Here is an 18,061-nt window from a genome sequence, read left to right on the forward strand (position 1 = left end):
TTTCTTTCTTTCTTTCTTTCTTTCTTTCTTTCTTTCTTTCTTTCTTTCTTTCTTTCTTTCTTTCTTTCTTTCTTTCTCTCTCTCTCTCTCTCTCTTCCTTCCTTCCTTCCTTCCTTCCTTCCTTCCTTCCTTTCTTTCTTCTTTTTAGGATTTATTTATTTATTTATTTATTTGCCAGAAAGAGGGCAGGGGAGAGAGAGAGAGTGTGAGCAGGGGGAGCGACAGTCAGAGGGAGAGGGAGAAGCAGGCTCCCCACTGAGCAAGAAGCCCAATGTAGGACTCAATCCTAGGACCCTGGGATCGTGACCAGAGCTGAAGGCAGACACTTAACCGACTGAGCCACCCAGGAGTCCCTTCTTTCACTTTCGTGTTGGTATTCTTTGAATAGCCAAAGTTTTTAATTTTGATGAAGTCTGTCTACTTTCTTTCTTTTTGTTTTTTTAGGTGAAATTCGCATTTTCATCTAAAGTGCACAGTTTAGGGGCATTCAATACATTCATAATGTTGTGCAACCATTGCCTCTGTCTACTTTCAAAACATTTTCATCACCCTCCAAAGGAGACCAAATGCCCATTAAACATATTCTCTCCTCCTTCCAACCCCTGGCAACCACTAATCTGCTTTGTCTCTAGGGATTTACCTTTTCTGGATATTTGAATAAGTGGAATCATATAATATGTATCATTTTGTGACTGCCTTCTTTCACTTAACATAATATTTTCATGGCTCATCTGTGTTGTAGCATCTATCAGTACTTTGTTCTTTTTATGGCTGAATACTATTCCATTCTCTGGATATACCACAATTTGTTTATTCATCCATCCATTGATGGACATTTTGGTTGTTTTCATCTCTTGGCTATTGTGAAGAGTGCAGCTGTGAACAATGGTGTGCAAATATTTGTTTGAATATCTGTTTTCAATTCTTTTGGGTACATACACCTAAGGAGTGGAATTGCTGGGTCATTTAGTAAAGCAATGCTAAACTTTTGGGGAAATTATCCAACTGTGTTCTTCAGCAGCTGCACCATTTTAAATTCCCACAAGGAATGCACAAGGGTTCCAATTTCTTCATGTCCTCAGTTTCACTATTCTTCTCCTGGTTGGAACGATCTGAAGGCCTGGTTTCCTTCACTTTTGGAACACATAGCCCCTGTCTGAATGTTTTCCTTTCCTCATTCTCCTTAATTTCTCTTCCTGGGCCTCATATTACTGAATGATGAATCTTCTTAACTCTGTCCTTTATATATCTTAACCTCTCTTTTATATTTTCCATCTTTTTTCTCTCTCTGCACTCAATTTGACCAGTCCATCAAATCTATTTTCCATTTCACCAATTCTCTCTAGGTTCACTAATCTGCTATTTAACCCATCCACTGAGTTTTTTCTTTCAATGGCTATAATTTTCACTTCTTGGAATCCTATTTGATTCTTCTTTTAAATCTGTATGTTGGTTTTCACTGTTCTTTTTTTTTATTATGTTTTCTAGTCCTTCTTTTATTTCCTTAATAATCTCAAATATTCTTGTTATATTATTTTATGGTCTCCAGTCTTTGGGATGCTAAGTCATTTTTTAACGTCTGCTGAGTCTTCCTGAAGTTCGATTATTTTTCCACGTGGTGTATAATAGTTTAGTAAGACTTCAACTTCAGAAGGGCTTGTTTTTCTAAAGGAATTGCTGGGCCCCGGGTCATGTAGTAAAGAGTGGTTCCTCAATTACCTTTGCTGTGGTTCCAGGAGTCTTAAGATTCTATAAACACTAGTATTTATGTTAATTTTTCAGCTTGGAACTCATACCAGGCCAACTGTGTAAGTTCAAATTCCTCACCTGAGAACAGAATATGTTTGGAGTAGTGATTTTTTTTGGTGGGTGTTCTTTATTTCGCCTACAAGCCTCAGCCCCAGCGGGATGGATATCATCCCTGTTACTTTCTTGGAATATTGGATAGATCTTTTCCAATCCATTTAAATAGACTGGTCAGGGATGCCTGGGTGGCTCAGTCAGTTAAGCATCTGCCTTCAGCTCAGGTCATGATCACGGGGTCCTGGGATCAAGTCCTACATTGGGCTCCTTGCTTGGCAAGGAGTCTGCTTCTCCCTCTGCCTCTGCTGCTCCCCCTGCTTGTGCTTGCTCTCTCTCTCTGATAAATAAAATCTTTAAAAAATAAAATAAAATAAACAGACTGGGCAGCTCCTCAGGCTCTAAGCTTTATACAGACTGTTCAGTTCCAAATTCCCAATTCTTACAGTGAAGTTATTCTTCCTCTCTTTGTATGAGTATTTTTTAATAGTTTTTTAAAAAGATTATTTAGGGGCGCCTGGGTGGCTCAGTTGGTTAAGCGACTGCCTTCGGCTCAGGTCATGATCCTGGAGTCCCTGGATCGAGTCCCGCATCGGGCTCCCTGCTCGGTAGGGAGTCTGCTTCTCCCTCTGACCCTCTCCCCTCTCATGTGCTCTCTGTCTCTCTCATTCTCTGTCTCAAATAAATAAATAAAAATCTTTAAAAAAAAAAGATTATTTGTTTGAAAGAGAGAGAAAGAGCATGAGCGGGGGGAGGGGCAGAGAGAGAGAGAGGGAGAAGCAGGCCCCCCACTGAGCAGGGAGCCCTATGTGGGGCTCAATCCCAAGACCCTGGGATCATGACCTGAGCCAAAGGCAAATGCTTAACGGACTGAGCCACACAGGTGCCCCTCTTTGTCTTAATATTAAAACCCATTCCTTAGCCCATAGAGTCTACATATGTACCTGACTAAAAACTCCAAGGTTTTTAGCATCAGCCCCTACTCACCACTTTGGCACTGCTCTTCCCCTTCAACTGGAACTGGTTTCCCTTTATTCCGTTCTAACTCGAGGATGTATTTTTTTTAATGTTTTCTTTTTACCCAACATTTCTTATTTGTAATGGAGAGGAACTGTGCTTATTGATGGAGTCTGCCAGCCCACCAGTAATCCCTACATGACTTTCCAAAGTTCTTGAGAAAGGTAACCTACCATTGATATGGTACTAATCTACTCTGTGTGTGCACGTGTGTGCACATTTGTGTGTGTGTGTGTGTGTGAGAGAGAGAGAGAGAATGGGTAAAATGTATTAAATAGTGTTAGCAATCAAATTACACATATGAAAATAATCACACTATGCCATAGATTAAATGTGAATTGTCTCTTGTAGGTAAGATGATTATGGTGATTTTATTTTTTCTTTGGATTGTTCTATTTTTTTTAAACATTTTATTTGAGAGAGAGAGAGAAAGAGTGCACAAGCAGGTGGAGGTGCAGAGGAGGAGGGAGAAACAGACTCACCGCCAAGCAGGGAGCCCAATGTGGGGCTCGGTCCCAGGACCCTGGGATCACGACCTGAGCCAAAGGCAGACGCCCAACGAACTGAGCCACCCAGGTGCCCCTGGATTGTTCTTTTACAAATGTCCTACACATATTAACTTAAAAGAAATTAGGGGGGAAATTTTTCAGGAAGAAACAAATGTGTAAATTTTGGGATAAAACCTCTCTCTTTAATAATTTTGTTGATAAAGAGCTTTTGCAGCAGACGCAGTGCAGTTTCCTGGGGTTACCCTCTACCTTTTTTATCAGAAGATAAAATTCTGATATCCCAGTTTGAAAGCTAATGGAATGCCAACTCCAGACACTTCCTACCTGTCCTGCTATGGTGATTTCTTTCTTTCTTTTTCTTCTTTCTTTCTTTCTTTCTTTCTTTCTTTCGTATTTAATAGTTAATGATAGCTGTAGGAATTACATTTAGGAATGAAGCTTGAAAGAAAAGTTCTAAGTAAAAGGGTGATGGTTTGAGTCTGGGCAGAAGTAATTTACTATATCCTCAACTGATAGAGTTGTTTTGAGTTGCATTGAGTCTTTACAGTTTGATGTTTTGAGTCTAGGCACTCATAATGTACTGTGTCCACAGATTAATTTTATTTTCTGTTTTTGGCTATTTACAGGAGTGGGAGGATGACCACTTGGTCCTCTAGTTCACAGGTTGGCAAATGATGGCCAAGACCAGCCCATTGCCTGTTTTTGTATAGCCTGCCAGCTAAAAATTGTTTTTATATTTTTAAATGGTGTGTAGGGGGGAGTCAAAACAAGGATAATATTTTGTGTCATGTGAAAATTATCTGAAGTTCAAATTTTAGTGTCCATAAAAAAGTTCAATTGGAACACAGCAAGAGTCATTCATTACATTTTAGCTATGGCTGCTTTCCCAAAAAATACTAGCAGAAGGTTGTTATAATTGTGATGTGAGGATGGCTTTCTAAGCAAGACACAACATTCAGAAGCCATAAAGAAAAAGACTGACAGACTTGATCTCATGAAAATGAAAACCTTCTGAACAAAGTGAAACACCATAAAACACGTCAGACACTTAAAAGACAAACAAGGGAGATTTAGGAGGAGGGTTAGCCATGAAAGCCGAGTTCTGCCACAGGGCATGCACACTACCTCCTGGACCCAACCTTTTTTCCCTCTCAGGTTTGTCACTGAAAAGCACCGTAAAAACTTCTGGGCTTTATGACCCAGGTCAAGGGTTACGTCTTCCCCGGAGGGTGTGTCTCTTCTCCCCACCCAGCTGGCTCCTGCAGAAGCTGTGCTCCACCAGAAATCTAGAATCAAAGTACTTCATTTGAAATGTATATCCTTCTAGGGGCACCTGGGTGGCTCAGTCAGTTAAGCGTCTGACTCTTGATTTCCGCTCAGGTCATGATCTCAGGGTGGTAGGATGAGCCCCGAATTGGGCTCCACACTCAGCAGGGAGTCTGCTTGAGTTTCTCTCTCTCTCGCCCTCCACCCCTCCCTGGCTCATGCACGCTCTCGAGTGAGCATGCTCTCTCTCAAATAAATAAATAAATCTTTAAAAAAAATAAATGTATATCCTTCCAGAAACACTCAAATATAGCATGAGAAACACCAAGGGAACAAAGCAGAACTACGACAATTTTACTGAAGCAATAAACTCTATTTCAGTCACTAAAACTGATTAAGTCACTGCAGGAGGGAGGATGACCAACTTGTCCTGGTTTGCCTGGGACTGCCCCTGTGTTAGTACTGGAAGTCCATATCCCAGGAATCCCCACTCCCACCCTGCCTCTTCCCTCGGTCCCCAGCAGACTGGGACATGGGGTCACCCTAGCACGAGAACAATCTTTGCCTCTAAACCAGTGGCTGTTTCCTTTTCTTGGGCTATGGATCCCCTTAAGAATCTGATGAAGGCGGTGAATCCTTTCCCTGGAAAAATATACAAATTCACAGGTTCATAAAACTTTGCTCTAGATTTTACACAGATAAAAGCCCTCTTGAAAAAAGAAGACTGATGTTTAGAGATACTTTTTCTAGAACTAAACCCAAGAAGAAATTCCTCATGAGGTCCTTTTATCAAAGTGTGAATGTGGACAGTATCTTCAATCGTGATTTACAAGACACAGAAACTCTCCTCCAAATACCCTCATCCAGAGACCTTCATAAAGGCACAGAACACTTAGATCATCATTCGATGATTTCTTCCAGAAGCTGAGAGGGTGTTGTCCAGCCGCTGGGATTTCTGTGTTTTTTAAGTTTATGTTGAAAGAGAACGGGAAGAATCTGAATGCATAATTAACCTGTTCACCAGACCATCTTTCTCATAAGGTTTATAAAATTTATTTGGTATCTGCCATGCTCCATACATAGCACTAATTCTTTCTATATATTCTCTTTAATTCTTATAACAACCTTGTAGGTTGTAAGGTAGGTGTTATTAACATTATTTATAAACATGAGTTAACAGGGGCGCCTGGATGGCTCAGTCGTTAAGCATCTGCCTTCGGCTCAGGTCATGATCCCGGGGTCCTGGGATTGAGCCCCGCATCGGGCTCCCTGCTCCACTTGGGCTCCCTGCTCCGCGGGAAGCCTGTTTCTCCCTCTTCCGCTCCCCCTGCTTGTGTTCCCTCTCTTGCTGTCTCTCTGTCAAATAAATAAATAAAATCTTAAAAAAAAAAAAAACATGAGTCAACACAGGTTGAGAGAGTTAGGTAACTTGCCCAAGGTCACCAGCAATGGAATTCACACATGCCCACCCCCAGTTCAAACCCATGATTTTTCCATTACTAGTTATTTCTCAGTCTGGTTCAAGAACCACCTGTACAGTTCCAGAGTCCTACCACAGACCTACTGGATCAGAATCCCTGGGGGTGGGAGAGGGAATCTTGTTCACATTAGCGCAGACCCCTTATAGCAGTTGGGTTACATCTGTTATTGATACCTGCTGAATCTCATTATATTGATAGCCCGATCCTTGGCAATTACAGATTTTGTGTGTTGACAAGAAAACAAGTGCTATAGATCTAAGTAGTGGGGAAATCAATGTTGACACAATGTTGTTGTTCACCTGTCTGAACAACCCATGGGCTGAAGTTCTCCAAGAATGACCTCTTAAAATAGCGCTGCATACCTTGACTGCACTTGGTAATCACCTGGGAAACATTAAAAATACTGATGTCTCCAACCCGCAGAGATTCTGATTAAATTGGTTTAGGCAGCAGGAGTTTTGAAAACCCCCCAGGTGCTTGTTAAGTGCAGGGCCAAGATAGAGAACTATGGTTTTAAGTAGTGGTTAAGTACCTATCAAATAGAAATTTTTTCTTGTAGACTGCTTGTTGCTAAATTATTTCCTCTGACAAAAAATTGCAGCCTTCAAAGCAGATTTTTTTTTTCCCCCTCAGAAGTGTGGTCTCAGGACCAGCAGCGTCAGAATCACCTGGGAACTCTTAGAAATGCAAATTCTCTGGCCACACCCCTGACCTACCGCCCTACCCAATCAGAAACGGGGGAGGCGAGGTGGGGGGAAGGGGGTGGTGGCGGGGCAGCCGTCTTTTTAAACAAGCCCACCAGATGGTTCAAAGCATAGGGGAGTTTGAGAACCACTGCTTTAAAGAGAGAAGCATTATGCACCAGAAATGTATCACAAAGCAAACTGAGAAAGGACAGAGACCCAGTTAATTATTAGGAATTATCTGTTCCAAAGATTGCTTGATTGACGGTCAACCGGAGAAGATATTTTGTACTGTTTGGCCACAGCCTCCAGGTCCTCGGCTCCCCTGAGTTCCAAAGGTAATAAGGCTTAACCCCGTATTTCCTACGTGTTTTTCAGGCCCCTCCTCATGGGCTCTGTTTTCAAAGTGAGTGGAGTTATTTGCCTTCCTGCAATGTCTTTGTTGACTATCCCCCATCCCCCAACAGTGACTGCTGACCCTGTCCAGGGAGAGGCTTACAACCAAATTTTGCTGAAATCTTTTAATGCTATTTTGCTAGAGAAGGAAGGAGAAGGTTTGATTCTTGTTTTCCTAAGAAAAATTCCTGTGGTTCTGTATTTGCTAAACCACAGACTTAAGTCTCTTATTGCCTCTAGGAAGGAAAACGCCACCTGTATTTATTCAATACGAGGAGTGCGTTACCTCCTTCCCGCACCACGGATGCAAACTGGGTGAGCACAGTCCAGTGACAAGGCACCTCCGCATTTGCCCAACCCACCTTGGACAAAGATGGGGCGACGGGCCCAGGGGGTCCCAGCAAAGACAGCTTTTGACCCTATGGGATCTTCGCAGAGAAGATGCAGCTCCTTTGTTCACCATAACTGTATGTGGTTAAGACGTGTGTCCTGCGAGACTTTTGGTTGTGCTGCAAGGATGACCCATTGTCTTTGAGTCACTTGTGCTTCGTAAGGAAGTGCTGTCCCTGGCTCGAAGGTGGAAGGGAGTGAGCGGGACTGATTGGGTGAGTCCAGCAATTAAGCAGCTTTTTTGAGTCTCTCTCTTGAAGCTGAGCTTTATCTGCTGAGTGTTTGGAGAAAATATTTCTCAAATGGTTTCCTGCTAGGCTAGACTGACTCACCATTTTCATCCAATCTGATGATGAAATATTTGATAAACAAAGCCATAAAACGAATGCTATGTGAAGCTGTGTATCTTTCGAAAACCTGCTCAGCCGCGTTTGAAGTCACCCCTGCCTCCCGGCTGAGAGGTCCAGGGCCCCGCTTTCTGCTGCCCTTACACGTCCCCCCGGTGCAGAGAAGGGAGACCTGACGCCAGGGACTCCTCTTGGCAACTACATGTGCACCCTGGCTCCCAGGTGCCCTCTTTACAACTCTGGCAACGTGGGGCTCCTACCCGTTCGCAGTTGTACCTCGGACATCAGGCCTGAGGGACAGTGCGAGGCCTGCTCAGGGCCCGACCCACGGTGGGCAGAGACGTTTGGCTGCAAGGCCTCCCTACCCCTGCAGGCCTGCCATTGCTGAGTGAGGCAGTGGCGGCGGGGACTGCCCTCCCGGGAGGGTCGGACACACTGACGCCCGTCAGAGACTGACAGAGCTGGAGGGAAGGTGTGAACTGCATGAGGGAGACCGTCACGGCGTGGCTGAGGAGGCTGTTTCACCCGCTGGCGGAATTGTCTCCGAATGCTCATCTCCAGTGTTCATCCCTAGGAACTCCTCCCAAAGACCCCTCATCTTCTCCCCCCGCCCCCCCCCACCCTTGCTTCCTGTTCCTCAGAACTGGCCTCACAACAAACTCATTAAAGCGCCCCGGGGAACAAGGCTCCCTGGAGTAAGTTTGCTAGAAAAAGTACAGGCAGCTCAGTGAAATTTGTATTTCAGATAAACAAGCAATAATTTGTCAGCCTGAGTGTGTCCCAAGTATTTCAAATATATTAACAAACTTTGGTGTTTATTTGAAAATCAAATTTCCCTGGGAGTCCTATGTTTTTATTCGCTGGGTCTGGCAAGCCGACTTAGGAGGTGGCTGACGGGGAGAAGAGCCTGCCAGGCTGGGCCCCCGCTCCAGCTGCCCACAGGCCCACCAGGGGAGGCCTCGCATGCACTCACCATATCGGCATCTGTACTGACAGACTCCATTTTTCCCTCCCAGCAGCTCCAGAAAGGAATCGAAGTAGCTGTTGACAGATTCAAAGCTGCCCCTGATGTGCCGAAGGCCCCAGTCTGAATAGGACTCCTCAGCCTCAGGGCTCGTGTCACTCTGAGCCAGGCCACCTCCCAGGCTAAGCCACAAGATCAAGAAGCCAGTGGCCAGCTTCATCCTGAAGCCAGGTAGGTACTGAGGTCCTTCCTCAAACCCCAGCCAGTGTCCCAGGAAGTCCAGGCCCACAGCCTGCTGGCCAGATGTCAAGCAGGACTGGAAAGGGGATTATCTGGAACACTCAGTCGGTGTGTTCCCCCAGAGGTGGACTTTAAACATAGCCATGGAGGTTGGGATGAGATCAGGGCAATTAGAAAGGGCAAAGGTTAGGCAGTGGGAGGGCCTGTCTGAGGGATGGCCAGTGAGAGAGAGCACTTCAAACTGGATTCCACAGGCCTGGAGGAGGGAGATGTGGGCCCACTTGAAGGAGGCATGAGCAGCAGAGCAATTGGGACCCTGCCCCCAACCAGCTTGTTAACCTATTGATCAGTTGTAAGTTTGGTCCCTCAGAGCTAGCCTCTTGACACGAGAGCTTGTCCCCGGGTCTCGGCGCCACCCCGAAGTCAGTCACTTGTGCATGGTCTCCAGGGAGATTAGGCAGGATGTCTTAAGGGTTCAGGAAGCCCCCAGTGACAGTGGGTTAACTGTGTCACCTGTCCCAACGGTCAGGATATTGTCAGAGTGAATATGAAGTGGGCTTTCAGATTTGGGACCCCAGCTTCTGCCTTGGTCTCTTCTTGGCTCTCAGACTCCGTCCTCCAATCTGGCAGAGCTCGTGAGTGCAACTACCCACAGCGCTGGGACATTTTTGCGTCTTTGCTTCCAGCTGTGTTGTTCCCACTCTGGGTCTGATGCCTACGGATTGCCCAGGGATGGTGCTGAGGAAACTCCGCTCTCCTCGGGTTGTTTCCACTCGGAGCTGCTTAGAAGTTAGGGGAGTTATCAGAAACGGTATTTGAAATTTTAGGCTTTATGACCTTTGACGGGAGTCCGGTATTTTGGCATCACTTTCATACTTTGCTTTTAGTCACATGAAGAAATAAATTCCATCCATGAGATCACTCATCTAGATAAATGACCTTTATGAGCAGAAGGAGTCATTGAAGTTCTCTCTCAAAAGTCTGGACAACTCCATAGGAAATAATGAATTACATTTTTTTTTTTAAGATTTTATTTATTTGCGAGAAAGAGAATGAGAGACAGAGAGCGTGAGAGGGGGGAGGGTCAGAGGGAGAAGCAGACTCCCTGCTGAGCAGGGAGCCCGATGTGGGACTCGATCCTGGGACTCCAGGATCATGACCTGAGCCGAAGGCAGTCGCTTAACCAACTGAGCCACCCAGGTGCCCCTACATTTCTTTATTTTAGATAAGAAATCTATTTATCTAGACACTCAGACTCCATGAAGGGCAATGGTTAAAAAATACTTTGTATGAACAATGATGCCCCCAGTATTTTAAAGCACCTATATTTTCCAAACCACTGTGTGTGGGTTTCACATCAAATCTATGAAGCAGAGTAGACCTCATTCCCATTTGAGAGAGGACACCACTGAGCTACAAAGGCAAAGGGACTCTGTCGGAAATGGACAGGCTGTCACTGGTAAAAGGGGGGGTCAGGGAGGGCCAAGTACATGATTTGTGGGGCCCGGTCAAAATGGAAATGAGAAGCTCTTTTTCAAAAAGCAGGGAAAACGTGCTGCTAAAGGAACTAAAATATAGGGCTTTTCCTTTAAAAATGTCTTAATACTCGTAAAATATCCTGGGTAATAGTGGTAACTGAGTAACAGTATAAACTTGCAAATTGCAAAAATATTTTTGGGTGTCATAATTTTATGTAATACAGTATGTGCTCCTATAATAATATGTGAAGTCTTCACTGATCATAAGATTTTTCTGACTTTTCCGCAAATGTATTTAATAACTCATCAAGATTTACACTCTTATTAACTTCATTTTCAAGTCATATAATCAAAAGCAATGTCAGTTGCTCTTGGCAAATGCAAGATTGCAAATAATATCTGATAATTTTTAATTTTGAGAAGGAACTTTATGCTGATGCACCTGTTACTGGAACTAATAGTATTGTTCCCTATTTCTTGATACCATAAATTTTTTATTTTGTGATAAAATATGCATAATATTTGCCATTTTAACCATTTATGTGGCATTAAGTCCACTAAGTACATTCAGAGTATTGTTCAACCGTCCTCACTGCCCATCTCCAGAATTTTTTCATCATCCCAAATTGAAACTCCATCCGTATTAAACAGTAATTCCCCATCGCGCTCTTCTCCCAGCATCTGGCAACCACTATTCTACTTTCTGTCGGTAATTTGCCTATTCTAGGCACCACATAAAAGTGGAATCCTACATTTGTCCTTTTATATCTGGCTAGTTTCACTTAACATAATGTTTTCAAGGTTCATCCATGTTATGCTTTCAGTACTTCATTATTGTGAATAATACTGTTAGGAATATTGGTATACAAATACCTGTTCAAGTCCCTGCTTCCAGTTCTTTGGGGAACATACCTAGAACTGGATTTGTTAGATCATGTGGTAATTTTATGTTAAACTTTTCAAGGAACCATCAGACTGTTTTCCATGCTGGCTGTACCATTTATATTCCCCCAGCAGTGCACACAGGTTCCAATTTCTCCACATCCTCACCTACACTGCTTATTTCCCCCTCCCCCCCCCTTTTTTTTTGACAGTAGCCATCCTACTGGGTGCAAGATAGTGTCTCATTGTTCTAGATTTATGTTCCCTAATGATTAGTGATGTTGAGCATCTTTTCATGTGTTTATTGGTTATTTGTATGTCATCTTTGGAGAACTATCTATTCAAGTCCCTCTTTGCCCAGTTCTTTTCCCCAGCTTTACTGAGATATAATGGACATAAATATTCTGTGAACTTAAGATGTAGATCATGTTGATTTGATATATATCGTGAAATGATTACTACAACAGCATTAATTAACACCTCCCTCACCTTGCATAATTAAAATTTCTTCTTTGTGGAAGAACAATTTAACATCAATTTTCTTAGCAACTTTCAAATATACAATATTGTTAAACTATAGTCACCCCTCTGTATATTACATCCCCAGAACTTTTTTGTCTGTAACTAGATGTTTGTGCCCTTTTACCAATATCTCCCCAATTTCCCCAACCCCTAACCTCTGGCAACCACTTCTCAACTCTGTTTCTATGAGTTCTGCTTTTTTTTTGGAATTCACATAAAATAGTGATATCACACAGTATTTATCTTTCTCTGTCTGACTCCTACCACTGAATGTAATGCCTTCAAGTTCCATCCATGTTGTCACAAATAGCAAGATTTCCTTCTTTTTCATGGTTGAGTAATATTCCTGTGTGTGTGTGACATTTTCTTTATCCATTCACTGTAGACAGACACTTAGGTTGTTTCCATACATTTGCTAGTGTGAATAATGCTACAATGAACATGGGAGTATAGATAACTCTTCAAGATTCTGATTACATTTCCTTTGGATATATAACCCAGAAATGGAACTGCTGGATCATATGATCTATTTTTAATTTTTTGAGGAACCTCTATACTGTTTTCTTTCTTTATTTTTAATTTATTTTTGGAGAGTGTGCACATGCATGAACTGGGGGGGGGGGGGCAGAAGGCTCCACATTCAATCTCATGATCCTGAGATCATGACCTGAGCCAAAATCAAGAGTCTGATGCTTAACTGACTGAGCCACCCAGGCGCCCCTCCATACTATTTTCCATAGTGGCTGTACCAATTTACATTCCCACCAATAGGGCACATGGGGTTCCCTTTTCTCTACATCCTCACCAACACATGTTATTTCTCGTCTTTTTGATAACAGCCATTGCAACAGGTGTGAAGTGATATTGCGGTTTGGATTTGCCTTTCCCTGATGACTGGTTATGTTGAGTACCTTCTCATGTACCTGTTGGTCACCTGGTGTCATCTTTAGAAAATGTCCATTCAGAACACTCAGCCCATTTTTTAATTGGATTTTGTTTTTTTGCTATTGAGTTGCATGAGTTTGGATATTAACCCCTTATCAGATATATGATTTGCAAATATTTTCTCCCATTCCATAGGTTGCTTTTTAATTTTTTGATGGTTTCCCTTGTGGTACAAAAGCTTTTTAGTTTGATGTAGTTTTTTTGTTGCTTTTGGTGTCAAGTCCAAAAAAATAATCACCAAGACCAATGTCAAGGAGTTCACTCCCTATGTTTTCTTCCAGAAGTTTTATGGTTTCAGGTCTTACATTCAAGTCTTTAATCCATTTTGAGTTTATTTTTGTGTGTGGTGAAAGATAGTAATCCATTTTCATTCTCTTGAATGTGACTGCCCAGTGTTCTCAGTGCCATTTATTGAAACTGTTTGGGGGTCCTTTGTTGTTAATTAGTTGACCATATATGCCTGGGTTTATTTCTGGGCTCTCTGTTTTTTCCCATGGATCTATGTGTCTGCTTTTATGCCAATACCATACTGTTTTAATTGATGTAGCTTTGCAGTATAGTTTGAAATCATGAAGTTATGCCTCCAGCTCTGTTCCTCATTCAGAGTCTTTTGTGGTTCCATACAAATTCAGGATTGTTAGTTCTATTTCTGTGAAAAAAGCCATTGGAATTTTGATGGGAATTGCATTGAATCAATAAATGTTTTTGGGTATAATGGACATTTTAATATTCTTCCGATCCATGGATATCTTTCCACTGTGTCTTCAATTACTTCCATCAATTTCTTATGGGCTTCAGTGTACAGACAGTCCCTAACTTGCGATGGTTCAATTTACAATTTTTGGGGTTGCCTGGGTGGCTCAGTCAGTTAAGCATCTGACTTTTGATTTTGACTCAGGTCATGATCTCAGGGTTGTGAGATCGAGCCCCCATGTCGGGCTCCATGCCCAGTGTGGAGCCTGTTTAAGATTCTCTCTCTCTCCCTCTCCCTTTACCCCTCCCCCTGTTCCCTCTCTTAAAAAAAGTGGGGGCACCTGGGTGGCTCAGTCGTTAAGCATCTGCCTTCAGCTCAGGTCATGATCCCAGGGTCCTGGGATCGAGCTCTGCATCGGGCTCTCTGCTCAGCAGAAAGCCTGCTTCTCCCTCTCCCACTCCCCTTGCTTGTGTTCCCTCTCTCGCTGTGTCTCTCTCTGCCAAATAAATAAATAAAATCTTAAAAAAAAAAAGGTGGTGAGAGTGAGCATCCTTGTATTGTTCCTCATGTTAGTAGAAAATTTTTCAACTTTTCCCTGTTGAATATGATGTTAGCTGTTGGCTTGTCATATATGGCCTTTATTACGTTGAGTCATGTTCCCTCTATACCCATTTTATTGAGAGATTTTATCATAAGTGTGTATTTTGTCAAATGCTTTTTCTGCATCTATTGAGATGATCATAGGATATTCACCCTTCATCGTGTTAATGTGGTGTATCACATTGATTAATATGAATCAAACCAATCTTGCATCCCTAGAATAAATCCCACATGATTATGGTGTATGATCCTTTTAATGTATTGTTGAATTCAGTTTGCTAATAATTTGTTGAGGATTTTTGCATCTATATTCATTGGGTATATTGGCTAGTACTGTTCTTTTCTTGAAGTGTTCTTGTCTGGATTTGACATCAGGATAATACTGGCCTCAGAAAATGAGTTTGGAAGGGTCTCTCCTATTTTTTTGGAAGAGTTTGAGAAGGATGTGTATTAATCCTTTAAATGTTTTGTAGAATTCACCAGTGAAGCTATCTGATCTTGGACTTTTGTTTGTTGCAAGATTTTTGATTGCTAATTCAATCTCCTTATTAGTAACTGGTTTGTTCAGATTTTCTATCTCTTCTTGACTTGGTCTTGGTAGGTTGTATATTTTAGGAGTTTACCCATTTCCTCTAGATGCCTAATTTGTTGGTGTATAATTATTCATAGTTGTCCCTATGCTCCCTTGTCTTTCTGTGGTATTGGTTATATCCCTTTTTTCCCTTGGTGAGTCTAGCTAAAAATTTTTCAATTTTGTTTATCTTTTTTAAAATATCAGCTCTCAGGGTGCCTGGGTGGCTCAGTCATTGAGCATCTGCCTTCAGCTCAGGTCATGATCACAGGGTACTGGGATGGAGTCCCACATTGGGCTCCCTGCTCGGCGGGAAGCCTGCTTCTCCCTCTCCCACGCCCCCCTGCTTGTGTTCCTTCTCTTGCTGTGTCTCTCTCTGTCAAATAAATAAATAAAATCTTTAAAAATAAAACAAAACAAAAAAAATCAGCTCTCAATTTCAGTCATTTTTTTCTATCCTCTTTTTAGTCTCTAATTCATTTACTTCCACTCTGACCTTTATTTCCTTCCTTCTACTAACGTTGGGCTTCATTTGTTCTTTTTCTAGTTCCTTGAGATATAAAGTTAGGTTGTTTATTTGAGGCCTTTCTCATTTCTTATTGTAGACATTTATCACTGTGAACTTCCCTTTTGAATGGCTTTTGCTGCATCCCTTAAGTTTCGGTATGTTATATTTTGGTTTCATTTGTCTCAAGGTATTATTTCTCTTTTGAGATATTCTTTGACCCATTGGATGTTCAGTAGCATGTTGTTTAATTTCCACATATTTGTGATTTTTTTTTCCTTAAAATTGGTTTTTCTTCTTGTAATTTTAGTTTACCATTGAGGTCAAAAAAGATTCTTGATATAATTTCAATCTTAAATTTATTTAGACTTGTTTTGTGGTCTAACATATTATCTTTCCTGGAGAATGTACTATGTGCACTTGTGTATTCTGGGGTTTTTGCATGGAATGTTCTATATATGTGTGTTAAGTCCATCTGGTCTAATGTGTCGGATAAGGGTGAAGATCTCTTCACGCTAAGATGAGTTTCTTTGGGGGTGCCTGGGTGGCTCAGTCATTAGGCATCTGCCTTAGGCTCAGGTCATGATCCCAGGATCCTGGGATTGAGCCCCACATCGGGCTCCCTGCTCCACGGGAAGCCTGCTTCCCCCTCTCCCACTCCCCCTGCTTGTGTTCCTGCTCTTGCTATCTCTCTTTGTCAAATAAATAAATCTTTAAAAAGAGTTTCTTTGGTGACCTATGAGCTTCATGAACTTAGATATTATCATCTCTACCCAGATTTGGGGAGTTCCTCCCCACTATTTCTTTAAATAAGCTGTCTGACTCCTTCTCCTTCTCTTCTCTCTCTTGGAACTTTAATAATGCACTAATTGTGTCTTTTGATGTTGTCCCATAGATTAAGTTGGCTTTCTCTATCCTCCTCTGACTGGATAATTTCAAAAGCCTTATCTTCTAGTTCACACTTTTTTTTAATTCACACATTTTTTTTTTTTTTTTTTTTTCTGCTTGGCCCATTTTGTTGTTGGTGCTCTGTATTGCATTTTTCATCTTACTCATTGTATTCTTCAGCTCCAGATTTTCTGCTTGGTTCTTTTTATGACTTCTGTCTTACGCTTCTTATTTTGTTCCTGTATTTTTTCTGATTTCATTGAATTGTCTTTCTGTATTTTCATGTAGCTCATTGAGCAACCTTAAAACAGTTCTTTTGAGGCACCTGGGTGGCTCGGTCAGTTAAATGGCCGCCTTCAGCTCAGGTCATGATCCCAGGGTCCTGGGATAGAGCCCCACATTGGGCTCCTTGCTCAGAAGAGAGCTTGCTTCTCCCTCTCCTTCTGCCTGCCTGCCGCTCCCCCTGCTTGTGCTCTCTCTCTCTCACTTTCTCTCTCTCTGTGTCAAATAAATAAAAATAAATAGAATCCTTTAAAAAAACCTGTTCTTTTGATTTATTTTCTTCCTTTTTAAAACTTTTTTTAAAAAGGTTATTTGAGGGCGCCTGGGTGGCTCAGTTGTTAAGTGTCTGCCTTCGGCTCAGGTCATGGTCCCAGGGTCCTGGGATCGAGTCCCACATCGGGCTCCCTGCTCCACGGGAAGCCTGCTTCTCCCTCTCCCACTCCCCCTGCTTCTGTTCCTGCTCTCGCTATCTCTCTCTCTGTCAAATAAATAAATAAAATCTTTAAAAAAAAAAAATTATAAAAAAAAAAAAAAGGTTATTTGAGAGAAAGAGGGAGTGTGTTCATGCAAGCCTGGGGTTGGGGTGGTGGTGAGGGGCAGAGGGAGAGAGAATCTCAAGAAAATCCACCCTGAGTGCAGAGCCCGATGTGGGGCTCAGTCTCATGATCCTGAGATCATGACCTGAGCCAAAATCAAGAGTGGGACACTCAACCGACTGAGCCACCCAGGCACCCCTGATTTCTTTATTAAGTAAATCACAGATATCCATGTCTTTGAGGTTGGTTACTAGGAGATTTTTTTTTTTTTGGCCACATTTTTTTTTATTATTTAATTCCAGTATAGTTAACTACAGTGTTATATTAGTTTCAGGTGCACAATATAGTAAGTCAAAAATTCCATACATCATCCAGTGCTCATCATGACAAGTGCACTCCTTAATCCCCATCACCTGTTTCAGCCATCCTCCCACCCACCTCCCCTGTGGTAAGCAGTAGTTTGTTCTCTATAGTTAAGAGTCTGTTTTTGGGGTTGTTTCTCTCTCTTTTTCCTTTGCTGTTTACTTTGTTTCTTAAATTTCACATATGAGTGAAATCATATGGTATTTGCCTTTCTCTGCCTGACTTACTTCACTTAGCATTATACTTTCGAGCTCCATCCATGTCATTGCATATATATTTTTTTTTCTCACATCTTCTTTATCCATTCATCAATCTATGGACATGGGCTGCTTCTGTATCTTGACTATCATAAATAATGCTGTTCTATTTTTTTTTTAAAGATTTTATTTATTTATTTGACAGAGAGAGACACAGCGAGAGAGGGAACACAAGCAGGGGGAGTGGGAGAGGGAGAAGCAGGCTCCCCGCAGAGCAGGGAGCCCGATGCGGGACTTGATCCCAGGACCCTGGGATCATGACCTGAGCTGAAGGCAGTCGCTTAACCAACTGAGCCACCCAGGCGCCCAATAATGCTGTTCTAAACATAGGGTTGCATATATCCCTTTGAATTAGTGTTTTGTATTCTTTGGGTAAATACCCAGTAGTGCAATTGCTGGATTGTAGGGTAGTTCTATTTTTAACTTTTTGAGGAAACTCCATACT

At 42.2% G+C, this 18,061-nt stretch overlaps 1 protein-coding gene across 2 annotated transcripts in view; it reads right to left on the reverse strand.

Annotated features, from left to right (window-relative positions):
• The window catches only part of PLA2G12B (phospholipase A2 group XIIB), a 26,601-nt gene extending 16,533 nt beyond the window's left edge, over positions 1-10,068 (reverse strand). The window contains exon 1 of one of the 2 annotated variants that reach the window (XM_035021487.1): positions 8,863-10,068. In XM_035021487.1, coding sequence (XP_034877378.1) covers positions 8,863-9,073 — 211 coding nt within the window. In that variant the 5' untranslated portion in view covers positions 9,074-10,068. The remainder of the gene's footprint in view (positions 1-8,862) is intronic. The other variant, XM_035021496.1, reaches the window with a different exon arrangement.
• Positions 10,069-18,061: the final 7,993 nt, after the last annotated feature.

Source organism: Mirounga leonina, unplaced genomic scaffold, assembly GCF_011800145.1.
Source record: "Mirounga leonina isolate KUSES-001 unplaced genomic scaffold, KU_Mleo_1.0 Mir_114, whole genome shotgun sequence".
Classification (NCBI taxonomy): domain Eukaryota; kingdom Metazoa; phylum Chordata; class Mammalia; order Carnivora; family Phocidae; genus Mirounga; species Mirounga leonina.